Source organism: Hyperolius riggenbachi, chromosome 10 (assembly GCF_040937935.1).
Source record: "Hyperolius riggenbachi isolate aHypRig1 chromosome 10, aHypRig1.pri, whole genome shotgun sequence".
NCBI classification, from domain to species: domain Eukaryota; kingdom Metazoa; phylum Chordata; class Amphibia; order Anura; family Hyperoliidae; genus Hyperolius; species Hyperolius riggenbachi.
Window position 1 is genome coordinate 269,548,898 of NC_090655.1, and position 16,267 is coordinate 269,565,164.

The 16,267-nt window shown below is 47.8% G+C and overlaps 1 protein-coding gene across 3 annotated transcripts in view; it reads right to left on the reverse strand.

Moving 5' to 3' along the window:
- The window catches only part of LOC137535392 (zinc finger protein 665-like), a 976,927-nt gene that overhangs the window by 15,020 nt on the left and 945,640 nt on the right, over positions 1-16,267 (reverse strand). For 2 of the 3 annotated variants that reach the window (XM_068257222.1, XM_068257221.1), the window contains exon 6: positions 13,236-14,028. In XM_068257222.1, the coding sequence (XP_068113323.1) occupies positions 13,236-14,028 (793 nt within the window). Of the gene's footprint in view, positions 1-13,235; positions 14,029-14,140; positions 14,239-14,665; positions 14,784-14,868; positions 15,002-16,267 lie in introns of all 3 variants that reach the window. The other variant, XM_068257223.1, reaches the window with a different exon arrangement.

A 16,267-nucleotide genomic window follows, 5' to 3' on the forward strand; every position in this document is an offset into this window, starting at 1 on the left:
CTGGCAACATGGATCTCCTGATAGATCGCATGCACAGGATCCCTAAGCCTGGTGATATGGATCTCCTGATAGATTGCTTACACTGGATACCTAAGCCTGGTGATATGGGTTTCCTGATAGATCGCATACACTGGATCCCTAAGCCTGGTGACATGGATCTCCTGATAGATCGCATGCACAGGATCCCTAAGCCTGGTGATATGGATCTCCTGATAGATCACATTCACAGGATCCCTAAGCCTGGCGACATGGATCTCCTGATAGATCAGACACACAGGATCCCTAAGCCTGGCAACATGGATCTCCTGATAGATCGCATGCACAGGATCCCTAAGCCTGGCGACATGGATCTCCTGATAGATCCCATACACAGGATCTTTAAGCCTGGCGACATGGATCTCCTGATAGATCACATACACGTGATCTCTAAGCCTGGCGACATGGATCTCCTGATAGATCGCATACACAGGATCCCTAAGCCTGGCGACATGGATCTCCTGATAGATCACATACACAGGATCCCTAAGCCTGGTGATATGGATCTCCTGATAGATCGCATACACAGGATCCCTAAGCCTGGTGACATGGATCTCCTGATAGATCACATGCACAGGATCCCTAAGCCTGGCACCATGGATCTCCTGATAGATCACATACACAGGATCCCTAAGCCTGGCAACATGGATCTCCTGATAGATCACATACACAGGATTCCTATGATTGGTGATATGGATCTCCTGATAGATCACATACACAGGATCCCTAAGCCTGGTGATATGGATCTCCTGATAGATTGCTTACACTGGATCCCTAAGCCTGGTGATATGGGTTTCCTGATAGATCGCATACACTGGATCCCTAAGCCTGGTGATATGGGTTTCCTGATAGATCGCATACACTGGATCCCTAAGCCTGGTGACATGGATCTCCAGATAGATCGCATACACAGGATCCCTAAGCCTGGTGATATGGGTCTCCTGATAGATCGCATACACAGGATCCCTAAGCCTGGCAACATGGATCTCCTGATAGATCACATACACAGGATCCCTAAGCCTGGCAACATGGATCTCCTGATAGATCACACACACAGGATCCCTAAGCCTGGCAACATGGATCTCCTGATAGATTGCATACACTGGATCCCTAAGCCTGGCAACATGGATCTCCTGATAGATCACATACACAGGATCCCTAAGCCTGGCAACATGGATCTCCTGATAGATTGCATACACTGGATCCCTAAGCCTGGCAACATGGGATCTCCTGATAGATCGCATGCACAGGATCACTAAGCCTGGTGATATCGGTCTCCTGATAGATTGCATACACGGGATACCTAAGCCTGGCGACTTGGATCTCCTGATAGATCACATACACAGGATCGCTAAGCCTGGTGATATGGGTTTCCTGATAGATCCCATACACCGGATCCCTAAGTCTGGTGACATGGATCTCCTGATAGATCACATACACAGGATCTCTAAGCCAGGTGATATGGATCTTCTGATAGATCGCATACACAGGATCCCTAAGCCTGGCGACATGGATCTCCTGATAGATCACATACACAGGATCCCTAAGCCTGGCAACATGGATCTCCTGATAGATCGCATGCACAGGATCCCTAAGCCTGGTGATATGGATCTCCTGATAGATCCCATACACAGGATCTCTAAGCCTGGCGACATGGATCTCCTGATAGATCACATACACGGGATCTCTAAGTCTGGTGACATGGATCTCCTGATAGATCACATACACAGGATCCCTATGCCTGGCGACATGGATCTCCTGATAGATCACATACACAGGATCCCTAAGCCTGGCAACATGGATCTCCTGATAGATCACATACACATGATCCCTAAGCCTGGCGACATGGATCTCCTGATAGATCACATACACAGGATCCCTAAGCCTGGCGAAATGGATCTCCTGATAGATCGCATACACCGGATCCCTAAGCCAGGTGATATGGATCTCCTGATAGATTGCTTACACTGGATACCTAAGCCTGGCGACATGGATCTCCTGATAGATCACATACACCGGATCCCTAAGCCAGGTGATATGGATCTCCTGATAGATTGCTTACACTGGATACCTAAGCCTGGCGACATGGATCTCCTGATAGATCGCATACACCGGATCCCTAAGCCAGGTGATATGGATCTCCTGATAGATCACATACACAGGATCCCCAAGTCTCTCCCAGACAGTGTGCCTAGAGACATACTGGTCAGAGTACACGTCTTCCACATTAAGGAGAAGCTCCTCCCTCGGATGAGAATCACTAAACGCCCACCAGAAAGATTCCATCAGGTGAAATTCTTCACAGACATCTCTGCTGAGACGGCCTCAGCCAGGAAAACCTTCATTACAGCAACAAAGAGCCTAAAGGAGCAACAAATAATCTATAGGTGGGGCTTTCCTACAAAACTACTAATTTCCAAGCAAAATAAAATTCACATCGCAAACAGCAGAGGATGCTCCTTACCTAATCCGTGACTGGGGTACTGTGTCGCAAAGATCTCCCACCTCAGCTAACCAAACACCTCCCCAAGTCACTGCACAGACAACTGGCAAACCGTCGCAAGAGGCGCAATAAGACAGGGGACCCCTCATCTTCTCTGAACTTACCCGCATTTTCGAACGGCAGCGTACGACTAGAAGTCTCCCACTTCTGTCAATACCATGCAGGGAGTTAAGGGGAGAGCTGTGGAGTCGGTACAAAAATCCACCGACTCTGACTCCTCAGGTTAGGATTCCACCAACTCCGACTTCTCTATTCTGCATATTACAATCTTGTTGATGGAAAGTATGCAACATGAAATGCATCTCTTAACTGCCAACGCTTAGCAATTTTAATAGACAACTGAAGTGAGAGGGATATGGAGACTGCCATATTTTATCCGGTGGATCTTCTGCCTCTAATACTTTTAGTCATAGACTAAAACTAGTCCTTGGTAAGACTAATTGTAGAAGGTACAGACCGGAACAAAGAACATCTATCAGGCCCTAGGCAATGTAACTGTGGGTACATGTAAGAGTGATGTGCAGGTACTCTGCAGGAGAATGAGGAGATTCTTCCTCTATTACACATTCTTCATGTACAATCTGAACCAGGTTTATGGGGGATAGACAACACCTCTGTGTTCAATGTGCACAGCATTCTCAGTGGGTTCCCTGCAGCTGTGGGGAGTGCATATGTAGAGTATAGTACTACTGTGTAACAAAGTAAATCATCTGAGACAGATGAAATTAAAGTTTTATACATACCTGGGGCTTCCTCCAGCCCCCTTCAGGCTAATCAATCCCTCGCTTCGCCACCTGGATCTTCTGCTATGAGTCCAGGTACTTGAGCCAGTCTGGTGTATTGCGCATGCACACACTCCGCCGCCGGGGTAGTGTGTGCGCAGCACTATTGCGCAGGTGCAGAATGCTCCTGGCTGTGGAAGCGGCACGTAGCCAGACTGCTCTGACTGGCTGAATTACCGGGACTCATAGCAGAAGATACAGGTGGCGGAGGAGGACAGCGAGGGACTGATTAGCTTGAAGGGGGCTGGAGGAAGCCCCAGGTATGCATAAAACCGTTCTTTTCATCCGTCTCAGGTACCCTTTAATTTGTAGTCACCAAACCAAATTTTAACAACATATCAAATTATTTGATTTCATGAGCAAAGAGAGAGTGCATACATTTGCATAAACCAGCATCAACGCAGAATTATTTGCATCTCATTGACCATCTCTATTAGTGACACGGCTACACATCAGGCTTTATACTTTCAGCATAGATGTTATTTAGAATATATAAGAGATTCCTGTGTACACATCATATATAGAGATGGCCCGAACCTCCGATTTTCAGTTCGCGAACCTCCTGCGAAAGTTCAGTTTGCACGAACTTTCGCGACCGCAATAGACTTCAATGGGGAGACAAACTTTGAAAACTAGAAAAATTTATGCTGGCCACAAAAGTGATGGAAAAGAGGTTTCACCTGGAGGGGGGCATGGCGGAGTGGGATACACGCCAAAAGTCCCGGGGAAAAATCTGGATGTGACGCAAAACAGCGTTTTAAGGGCAGAAATCACATTGCATTGCTAAATTGCAAGCCTAAAGTGCTTTAAAACATATTGCATGGGTATACATCAATCAGGGAGTGTAATTAGAGTTCTGCTTCACACTGACAGACCAAACTCACTGTGTAACACACCGCAAACAGCTGTTTGTGTAGTGATGGCCGTTCTGGACTGGTGCGCAACATGGCCAGAGTTTAGGCCGTGGCGGTTTTCAAGCCCATATGGTCGCCAGGCTGTGGTAGCTCAATGATAGAACAACAGTGACTGTCCAGCTGATCAAATTTGGTCTGTCCACAATGAAGCAACGACCTTATTATCTTTGGTGTGCCACCCCCCGAGACACTCATATAGCCAGCGGTCATTGCTTCATTGTGACATGCAAGCCCCTTCATCGTGGCAAGGTAATGATCACGAAGGGGAATGGGCACATGTACATGCCTTTTGTTTTGTTGTTGCAGCCGCAGTGCAGCCAGAAAAAATAGGCAGGCATGTACATGCCACAGAAAAATTATTATAGCGGCTAAATTCAGGAATCCGCCTGGAGTCCTGGATCCTGTTGGTGGTGGCAGAGAAGGCAGTCAAGCGGCCTGCGGGCAGATATGCTGTGTGGGGAGAGACTTAGTCTCGGGGCAGGCAGTCACACGGCGTGCAGGCAGAGGTGCTGTGTGTGGGGACTGACTTAGTCTTCAGGCAGGCCTGAGCGTGCTTTGCAGACCAGGCATCCATGGTCAGATGGACCCATGACCCAACGCTGTGTGCCAGAGATGTCACCACTTGCCTTTCAGCATCACGGTACAGTTTAGGTATCATCTTTTTTGAGAAAAAATTGCGGCCTGGTATCTTCCACTGCGGTGTGTGGCTTTGCTTTTGTGTGCTGCTTTTCCTCAGGTGGTCATCCCATTGCAATTTGTGATTTGTAATTATGTGCCTTCGTAAGGTAGTTGTCCCTACGCGGGTCATGGTCTTTCCACGGCTCAATTTTTGGTGGCAGGGAGTACAGGTGGCATTGCTCTCATCTGAGGCAGACACACAAAAAAATTTCCACACAGCTGAGCCCTGGGGTGATGGCACTTTGGTGGTGGCGGTCGACTGAGTGTTAAGTAGGGTGCCAGAATCAGAGCAGGAGAAGGAAGATATGTCACGCTTCCGTGCGGAAGATGAGAAAGAAGAGGTGTTCTGTGTTAAATAGTCAACTATTTCCTGACAATATTGGGGGTTGATGGCACGTGCCGTCTTCTGAACACTGTACTTTGGTCGAGGGCCGCACGAAATCACGACAGCGCAACCTCGAACAGACCTGCCCGGTGACTTGCCTCTGCCTTTTGCTTTGTCCATATTGGGGGGGATGAAGTGAAAGGTATGCACTGACTTGACTAATACAATGTGCAGTCACACAGGTGCAGTTAACAGGTATGCACGGAGTGGTATATCACACTGCGTGCACTCACGTAGTTAGGTGGGTGCACTGTGAACAACAGGTAGGTAGGTATATGCAGTAATGGGTATTACAATGTGCACCTGTCACACACACAGGTAGTCACTGAATGTGCTGGGCCTGACAGTGGCACACATACAGTATGAATTAACAAGGGTGTCTATGCAACACAAGTGTCATTGGGACACAGAGAGAGAAAAAAAATAGATCACAAGAACAAGATTAGCTCTCAAAAGCTGTTGTGGGGTGCTATTTTAGCAATAAGAATCAGCCAGGAGGAAGCTAACAAGCCTCTCTAATCTTTCCCTATGAGAGTCTGCAGTAGCTGCCCCTTCTCTATTTACTGCAGGCACACAAGTGAGTAAAATGGCCGGCGGTGCCTGACTTATATAAGGGGGAGGGAGAGGCTCCAGGAGGGAGTGTAGCCTGATTGGCTACAATGTGTCTGCTGACTGTGATGTAGAGGGTCAAAGTTGACCCTAATGGTGCATTATGGAGGTGAACCGAACTTCCGGAAAAGTTCCCGTTCACTGGCGAACGCGAACCACCGAAGTTCGCCGACGAACCGTTCGGGCTATCTCTAATCATATATATAGTCACAATCAGATATGTATATCTGACTTTAAAAATACAGGGGCTGCTTTATTGAAGCAGCACAAGTAACTATTTTTGATTTGTTTATTTCATTTTTGTGGACTAAGCACAGCTATTACTGTATATATAAATTATTTATGATGACTATTATCTGAGAAATAGAACATTTGATCATATTTTCTATTTTAATTACAGTTTAAATTCATTAGGAGTCGGTGCATTTTTTAACGACTCCGACTACAGTTACCCAAAAATTGCTCCGACTCCACAGTCCTGGTTAAGGGTATCGGTGCTCAGCACAAAAGCTAACTGCGCTCCAACCCCTATCGCATGGCGTGAAGTGTTTTACACCACTCTGCAGTGATCTCTCCCCCATCCACTCTGCATAGTAGCACTGATGTGCACGCTACCTATACTGGACAGTCTATTTCAGTTCCACAGTCTGAATATGTTTGTTTGGGTTCAAATTTTCATTTGTGTTAATGTTTCTTTTGGCAACAACAGCTCTTTATTGAATTATGGAACTTCACGTGTTAAAAGTCTAACCAAGTTTATGCTGAAATACTGTTTTAATGATGATATACAATTCTGCTCTGCTCCGTTCTGCACTTCTATGTCTACCCTGTTATGAAAACTTCCTCTCATAATGTAAAGGGGCCAATTCCCTACCTGCACTCCCCCTCGGTGTCACATGGGGATTCGGGGGCCCCGGGCAGTGTCAGAGCCCCAGGTCCCCCCTCTGTCATGTGCACCAGCATATGTGTTTTTAAATTTCTTTTTTGCAGCTTCCAGTATGCGGATGCGGGTAGATAATTATCTATGATTATGTCCAACCAAACCCTCTCACCTTAAAGGGAACCTAAACTGAGAAGGATATGGATTTTTCCTTTTAAAATAATACCAGTTGCCTGACTCTCCTGCTGATCCTGCGTCTCTAATACTTTCAGCCACAGCCACTCAACAAGCATGCAGATCAGGTGCACTGGATTAGCTGCATGCTTGTTTCAGGTCTGTGATCCTGCCACTACTGCAGCCAAAGGCATCAGCAGGACTGCCAGGCAACTGGTATTGTTTAAAAGAAACATGCATATCCCTCTCAGTTTACGTTCCCTTTAATTTTGCTAAACTTATGCAATTCCTGCTAGATTTGGTACTGCAGACACAGATGTATACCATTACACTTAATTGCCTTTTTTGGAAACAAGCTAACTCCCTACACTCCTGGCATTCGATGCATACAAGAGACACACTTTGACATGCAAAAAACTCCTACAGATCTATAACCAAATTACAACCACATTTTCTCAGCCTCTGCCTCGGAAAAAAAAAAAAATAGGTGTGGTGACAAACTACAATTCGTAACAACCGATCATACCGAGTGGCCAACTGTGCCAAGTATAAGGATTTTGGCTGTAATATTGTGAGAATGTCAGCCCTTTATATTTTTTACATTGGCTATTTATGTTGCTGCCCAGGTGTTATGGGGGGGGGGGGGGGGAGTAGAGTAAGAACCCCAGAACATATTGTGATGGCGACACACACATGTGCATACAGTATATAATATTCATGTATATATATATATATAGGCTTGCTAAACACCATCGGTTCTGGATGTAAGCCTGGCTTCAGGGGCATAAAGAGATAATTTGTGTATTTAGTAGTGATGCATTGTGGGAGACCACAGCCAAATTATCGCAAATACTTTCGGTTTTAAGGCAAGCTACACTGTGTGCTTTTTAGTAGGAGGGCTTTTCAGTCAGGCGCTGGCTTATCTCCCAACTGTCCCTATTTGTCTGGGATAGGGCTGAACGATTATCAGTTTTAAACCAAGAATCACGATCAGGGGCAAGGCGATCTTGAGATCATCAAAGCGGCGTTTTTCACCGCCACTTGTACCTGCTCTGCTCTCTCCCAGCTCCCTGCTCTAGTAAGTTCTGATTGGCCTCACCGCATTGCTGTGTGGTGAGCCGCTGTGAAGTGGCGGCGAGCGTTGCCCAGTAACCCCGGCTGCCAGGAAGTGATGTGATGTCACTTCCTGTTACAGGCTCCGTAGTTACTGTGTGAACACTTGTTGCCTCTTCACTACAGCTCACCGCACTGCAAAGCGGTGAGGCCGATCAGAACTTACTGGAGGAGGGGGCTGGGAGAGAGCAGGTTCAGGCGGCAAGGGGGAAACTGGAGGGGGATCTCGCTATATACACTAAAGGGGGAATCTGGCTATACACACACTACAGGGGGAATCTGGCTATACACAGACACTAAAGGGGGATCTGCCTATATACACTAAAGGAAGGGGGGGGATCTGCCTATATACACTAAAAAGGATCTAGCTATGTACACTTAAGGAGAGGGATCTGGCTTTGTACACTATGGAAAGGGGGGGGGGGGGGGGATCTGCCTATATACATTAAAGGGGGGGGGGGGGGTCTGCCTATATACACTAATGGGGGATCTGTCTATATCAGGCATGGGCAAACTTGGCCCTCCAGCTGTTAAGGAACTACAAGTCCCACAATGCATTGCAGGACAGCCACAGTCATGACTCATAAAGTTCCTTAACAGCTGGAGGGCTAAGTTTGCCCATGCCTGGTCTATATACACTAAAGGGGGGGGGGGGGATTCTGCCTATATACACTAAAGGGGGATCTGGCTATGTACACTAAAGGGGGGGGATCTGCTTATATACACTAAAGAGGGGGAATCCGGCTATATACACTCAGGGGATCTGGGTGGCTTACCTGTACTGCGGCAACTATACTGGCTAACCTTTACTGCGGCAACTATACTGGCTAACCTTTACTGCGGCAACTATACTGGCTAACCAGTACTGCGACCCCTATACTGACTAACCTATACGGCGGCACCCATACTGGCTAACCTATATGGCGGCACCTATACTGGCTAACCTGTACTGCGGCACCTATACTGGCTAACCTATACGGTGGCACCTATACTGGCTAACCTGTACTGCGACCCCTATACTGGCTAACCTATACGGCGGCACCTATACTGGCTAACCTATACGGCGGCAACTATACTGGCTAACCTATACGGCGACACCTATACTGGCTAACCTATACGGCGGCACCTATACTAGCTAACCTATACAGCGGCACCTATACTGGCTAACCTGTACTGAGGCACCTATACTGGCTAACCTATACGGCAGCACCTATACTGGCTAACCTATACGGCGGCACCTATACTGGCTAACCTGTACTGCGACCCATATACTGGCTAACCTATATGGCGGCACCTATACTGGCTAACCTATACGGCGGCACCTATACTGGCTAACCTATATGGCGACACCTATACTGGCTAACCTATACAGCGGCACATATACTGGCTAACCTATACAGCAGCACCTATACTGGCTAACCTGTACTGCGGCACCTATACAGCAGCACCTATACTAGCTAACCTGTACTGCGGCACCTATACTGGCTAACCTATACGGCGGCACCTATACTGGCTAACCTATACGGTGGCACCTATACTGGCTAACCTGTACTGCGACCCCTATACTGGCTAACCTATATGGCGGCACCTATACTGGCTAACCTATATGGCGGCACCTATACTGGCTAACCTATACGGCGAAACCTATACTGGCTAACCTATACGGTGACACCTATATCTAGATTACCTATATGGGGGCACCTATAGCTAGCTAACCTTTATTGGGGAACCTATACTTGGCTACCTATACTGGGGGCTCTCATACTCACCATGGGTGTGCTGATCCATCAACAAGGAAACACGTGGGCATCAGTAAAATGCACACCTCTGTGTTTAATGATAAGTTCATCAACATTTCCAGCAGATGTCACAATATATGGCAATACGTCACCCTGTCCGGGTACACCCAGCATAAAGACCCCTCGGTCAACAATTGTTTCGCATTAAATATACATCCTCACGGACAGTTTGTTGTCTCAGCGGCGAAGAACAGGGCTGTGTGCTGGTCCATCATGGTGTATTGAAAATCGTGAATCGAATCAAGATCGCAATTTGACAGAAATCGCGCAATTCAATATTTTCCTAAGATAGTCCACACCTAGTGTGGGAATTTCCCGGGTTGCAGGGTTTGGTTCTGGGTTCTGGTTCCTTGTATCCCAGCATGTGCCCCCCCCCCCCGTCCTGTGTTTCCCCAGCCCTGTATATGCAGCAGAGTATAGGCACAGCAGTAGTAGTGCTCCTCTCACCTCCTCCAGGCTCCAGCGATGTGCATCCATCATCTGACCGCTCACCTCTCGCTCTAGTGCCCAGCATCCCTAGCTGAATCACGTGATTGCATGTGATATCAGGAGACTGAGATGTCAGGCACTAGCGAGAGGTGAGTGGTGACAGGATGGACGCACATTGCTGGAACCTGGAGGAGGTGAGAGACGCAATGCTACTGATGCACCTATACTCTGCTGCCTATACTGGGCTGGGTAGAACAGGAAGGTGGAAAGCACTAAACAGCACCAGGGAAGCTATATTGGGGAGGGGGGGGGCACTACATACCACCAGGGAAACTATATTGGGGAGGAGGAGGCACTAAGCAGTACCAGAAAAACAATATTGGGGAGGAAGGGGCACTAATCACCCCCAGGAAAGCAATACTGGGGAGAGGGGAGAAACTAGATAAGGAAAAGTATACAAGGTGGAGGGAGGACCACTAGACACCGGGGAACTGTATAGGGGTGGGAGGGTGACCATTAGACATCAGAGAACTGTATAGGGGCGTGGCTAAAGGTGTGGTTGGGGAGGGTCTTAGTGTCCCTTTCTGCTGGCTCCATATGTTGGGCGGTCTGCAGCACTGACTGATGGGCAGCAGCAGATAGTGGGTTTAGCAGCAGACAGTGGGTGGCTGCTGACAGTAAGTAGTAAAGGTAGCCATACATCTATCGACTTGCCAGCTGACCGACCGTCTGACTGAACTGGATAAAAATTGTCGTTACCACTAGCATGCCTGATCTGCAATTGAACTGATTTCAGAACTAAACTGGTCAAATCTATCAATCAGACATGCTGGGAAATCTTGGGCCGATGTTGTCGTTCAGAAGCACAGGGGTAACTGCGTACCATAATCGCAAAAGACAAACATGATGGAAACCCCGGCAGCTGCCCCCTCCCCCCCAAACATTTCATGTGCCCCCTGGTGCCCGTGTATTTATACTTTACCTTTCACACTGCCCCCTGAGTGTCTGAGCTTAAAGGAATACTGTACGGGGATCAGGGGAAAATGAGTTGAAGATACCCGGGGCTTCTAATGGACCCCCGCAGGCATCCTGTGCCCGCGCAGCCACTCACTGATGCTCTGGCCCCGCCTCCGGTTCACTTCTGGAAATTCAGACTTTAAAGTCTGAAAACCACTGCGCCTGCGTTGCCATGTCCTCGCTTCCCCTGATGTCACCAGGAGCGCATGGCGCAGGCACAGACCATACTGGGCCTGCGCAGTACGCTCCTGGTGCCATCAGCGGAAGGGAGGACACGGCAACGCAGGCACAGTGGTTTTCAGACTTTAAAGTCTGAAATTCCAGAAGTGAACCGGAGGCGGGGCCGGAGCATCGGTGAGTGGCTACGCGGGCACAGGATGTCTGCCGGGGCCCATTAGAAGCCCCGGGTAACTTCAACTCATTTTCCCCCGACCCCCGTACAGTGTCCCTTTAATTTCAAAATTAATGTCCCATGTGACTATCAGCATATAGCATGTGAGCGACATTACACATGCGCCCCGAGTACAATCCCACAGACAGCCATGAGGGGCGCCAGTGCGGAAATACAGCACAGACGCTCAGGGAACGACATGACATGAAAAGTATAAATGCGCAGGCATCGGGGGGCACATGAAACATTTGGGGGGATGGCGGCCGGGGGCAGCGAGGTGGTATCACAAGGCTGATTCCCAAAACACTTCATGCTGATATCAATTGGGAATCGGCCTGCAGTTTATGGGCAGTCAACGTAAGTCTCTCTGATCAGATTAGATCATAGGAAGATCTGTCTCGTCTCATCTAGATGTATGGACACACAAAGAGTTTGTATTTTAAAGAGTTTACATTTCCCTGGTGGTAGTGGGTGGAAAGTTTGGCAAGACTTCTGTCTTCTCTGGGTGTCAGGGTTAAAATCTGCCTGCAGGGGGCGCGCTCCTCCCTTCCCTTACAGCCCATAAGTCCGCTCTTCACCAGCTACATGTGTAAAGGTGGCCATACATATTATTGTAATAGAATCAAATGAAAATCTGTGCTCCCAAGTGCATGCCGAATCGGTGATGCAACCAATTTTGAGCTGAAATTGGTCACATGAATGGGTCAGACATGCTGCAAGATGTAGGGCTGATTTGCTCAATCGGGTGCACGGCGGTAACAGGAAGCAATATCGGGACAAGCGACAAACGTAAAAAAGCACCTGACACTCTAATGTGTAATGTGTGCAGTGTACCTGTCCGTGGCCGCTGCTTGTCCTCCACTGGTTCCGTGCGCTGTCCTTCGTCCATACACGCACCTCACGTGGCTGCTGGAGTAACATAGGTGTGTGTGACGTCATGTGTGCGCAGAGGACAAGCGGCGGCTATGGACAGGTACTGTATAGTGCACTGGGGACAGCATAGAGGTGGCGTCACAAAGCCAATTCCAGATCGATTTCAGCATGAAACTGATAAGGAATCAGCCTGCTGTGTATACACATCTGACAGATCTCTCTCTCTATTCAGATTTTATTGGTCGATCTGCCCGTCATTGCTAAATGTATGGGTACTTTAAGAGGGCAGGGTATCTTCCTGCTGCAGAATTATCATAACCTCCCTTCTAAAGTGACCAAACAGAGTTCTCATAGCTCAAAGGCTCCAACATTACAGGAGCACATTGGCTGGATGGTGTAATGGTTAAGGGCTCTGCCTCTGACGCAGGAGACCAGGGTTCAAATCTCGGCTCTGCCTGTTTAGTAAGCCAGCACTTATTCAGTAGGAGACCTTGGGCAAGTCTCTCTAGCACCGCTTTGAGTCCGCCAGGAGAAAAGCGCAATATAAATGTTCCGTTTTTGTTTGTTTAGCACAAAAGGGCAAAGAGTGGAACTTGGTGGTGCTCCAGGTGCAAGCCTGGAATGGATGTGCCTAAAAACAGCATTGACTCACCTGCTCTGCCCTCTGCAAGAGTGTCCTCCACTTTAATTATTCTCATCATATCTCCATCCTCCGCAGACTGCTGATCATGCCTTATATGCAACTCCTCTTCTTCTTCTTTAATTGTCACCATCATGACACCCTCCTCCATAGACTGCTGATCACTCCTCACATACGTCTCTTCTTCTTCCTCTTTAATTGTCCTCATCATGTCACCCTCCTCCATAGACTGCTGATCACTCCTCACATACGTCTCTTCTTCTTCCTCTTTACCTGTCCTCATCATGTCACCCTCCTCCATACACTGCTGATCACTCCTCACATACGTCTCTTCTTCATCTTTAATTGTCCTCATGTCACCCTCCTCCATAGACTGCTGATCACTCCTCACATACGTCTCTTCTTCCTCTTTAATTGTCCTCATCATGTCACCCTCCTCCATAGACTGCTGATCACTCCTCACATATGTCTCTTCTTCTTCCTCTTTAATTGTCCTCATCATGTCCCCGTCCTCCATAGACTGTTGATCACTCCTCACATATGTCTCTTCTTCCTTTTTAATTGTCGTCACCATGTCACCATCCTCCATACACTGCTGATCACTCCTCACATACGTCTCTTCTTCCTTTTTAATTGTCGTCACCATGTCACCCTCCTCCATAGACTGCTGATCACTCCTCACATACGTCTCTTCTTCCTTTTTAATTGTCGTCACCATGTCACCCTCCTCCATAGACTGCTGATCACTCTTCAGATATGTCTCTTCTTCTTTCTCTTTAACCACAACATTTTCATGTTCTCCATCCTAAGTGCACAAAATGACAGATCATTGCAATGGTGAACACAGATAGTAGCATATGCAGAATAAAACAATGTCACACAGTTTGGGGTATCTAATGACCCTCAGTACCACCTACCTGATAATGATGGGGAGTGGTAGTATCTTCCTGTGGACAATCCTGGGAATAAAGAGGACCTGTACATCTCTCTGGTGGGTTTCTGTCACTGGATACATCTGTAGGAATTAGGAAACACACACACTGACTGAATACATTGGCCTCAATTCACTTAACTTATCTCCTGTCTTTAATAACGTTTCTAGAGTGATCACCATGGTGATGAGGCATGTAGTATTCAGGAAACATTTTACCTCAGGCAAACCTAAAGTTAACTCTTCAATCCTTAAAATAACTCCAGAATTCTAAAGTTAAAGACAGGCTGTAATTAACTGCGTGTGAAAATAACTACAGAGGAGGTAACTTAAGGAATGAGATAAGATAACTCTCTCACTGTGTAAGTTTTCTCTTGCCTTATTATCTCTAGCATGATCTTAGTGAATTGAGGCCATTGTCTCTATGTTTACTACATTGTATCAGATGATGGGAGGAGCTAGATGGACCCTCCCTACTGCTCTCTCTTGTATAAGTAAAGTCTCCTCTTACCTGGTGATGTGAGGGGCGGCTGACTCTCCATCATGACGTCCTTGTAGAGGTTCTTGTGTCCTTCTATATACTGTCACTCCTCCCTGGGGAAGCAGACGTTCTGACATCTCATAGGAACCTGACACACACAATGATACAGTCACCACCCAGAGACACTCCTTGCTATTACTAAATAATGTCCTATAATTCCCAGCACTGCTCACCTCTCCTGTCAGCAGCTCTATCATCTTCCTGGTGATTTCCAGAATCTTCTGCTTGTTGTGTCCCTCAGATATCAGGGAGTGAGGTGGGGGCACCGTTATGGTCACAGGATCAGACTTCCAAAGGAGTAACACTCTGTATAGAAAGACCATAAATAAAGTCACATGACCCTCCCAGAATCCTCTTAACCAGAGCCAGATTAAGACCATTCAGGGCCGGAAGCAGAGCAATAAATGTAGTCACCCGGCCTGCTTATTACTTGAAAGGGTGCCCAGGGACGTTGGAAGATCTCAGTCCAATGGACAGGCAATGGGAGATTGTAATTCATTGTACGGCTATGGAGAGAGTCTAGCTTTTATGTGCAGGCCACACACCTGTTATCAGACAGCTGCAGGGGTCCCCTGATACCAGAGTTAAGCAGCTGGTGCCTCAGATACCAGAATTTAAAATCACTATGCCCCAGGTGCATACATTAAGTAGCCATGCCCCCCTAGAGACAAGAAGTAAGTAGCCATATGTGTCCTCCAATTAGCCATATTAGATAGTCCTGTGAGTCTTCCAGTTAGCAATATTAGGTAAACAGATGTAGATGGATGAGGAGAGGCAGAGACTGAGGCTAATGGGAGCAGAGGACTGGAGTACACTGTGACAGCTGGCTATACACCAATGTAAATCCTTCCTGTTACTACTCTGCATGGAGGTGGGGGAATGAGCAATACTGGAATGTGGGCATGGCTATACTGGGGGAGAAATGGCATTACTGGGGTGGGGGACATTACATACTAGAGAATAAAGGCAATTCTGGGGGATACAGGGGGATATTGGTAGACTGGATGGCCATGTTGTCTAGTCTCACCCATACCCATGTCTGTACTAATCCCCCCACTGCTCCCCCATACCCATGTCTGTACTAATCCCCCACTGCTCCCCCATACCCATGTCTGTACTAATCCCCCCACTGCTCCCCCATACCCATGTCTGTCCTAATCCCCCCACTGCTCCCCCATACCCATGTCTGTACTAATCCCCCACTGCTCCCCCATACTCATGTCTGTACTAATCCCTCCACTGCTCCCCCATACCCATGTCTGTACTAATCCCCCCACTGCTTCCCATACCCATGTCTGTACTAATCTCCCCACTGCTCCCCCATACCCATGTATGTACTAATCACCCCACTGCTCCCCTATACCCATGTCTGTACTAATCCCCCACTGCTCCCCCATACCCATGTCTGTACTAATCTCCCCACTGCTCCCCCATACCCATGTATGTACTAATCCCCCCACTGCTCCCCCATACCCATGTCTGTACTAATCCCCCACTGCTCCCCCATACCCATGTCTGTACTAATCCCCCCACTGCTCCCCCATACCCATGTCTGTACTAATCCCCCACTGC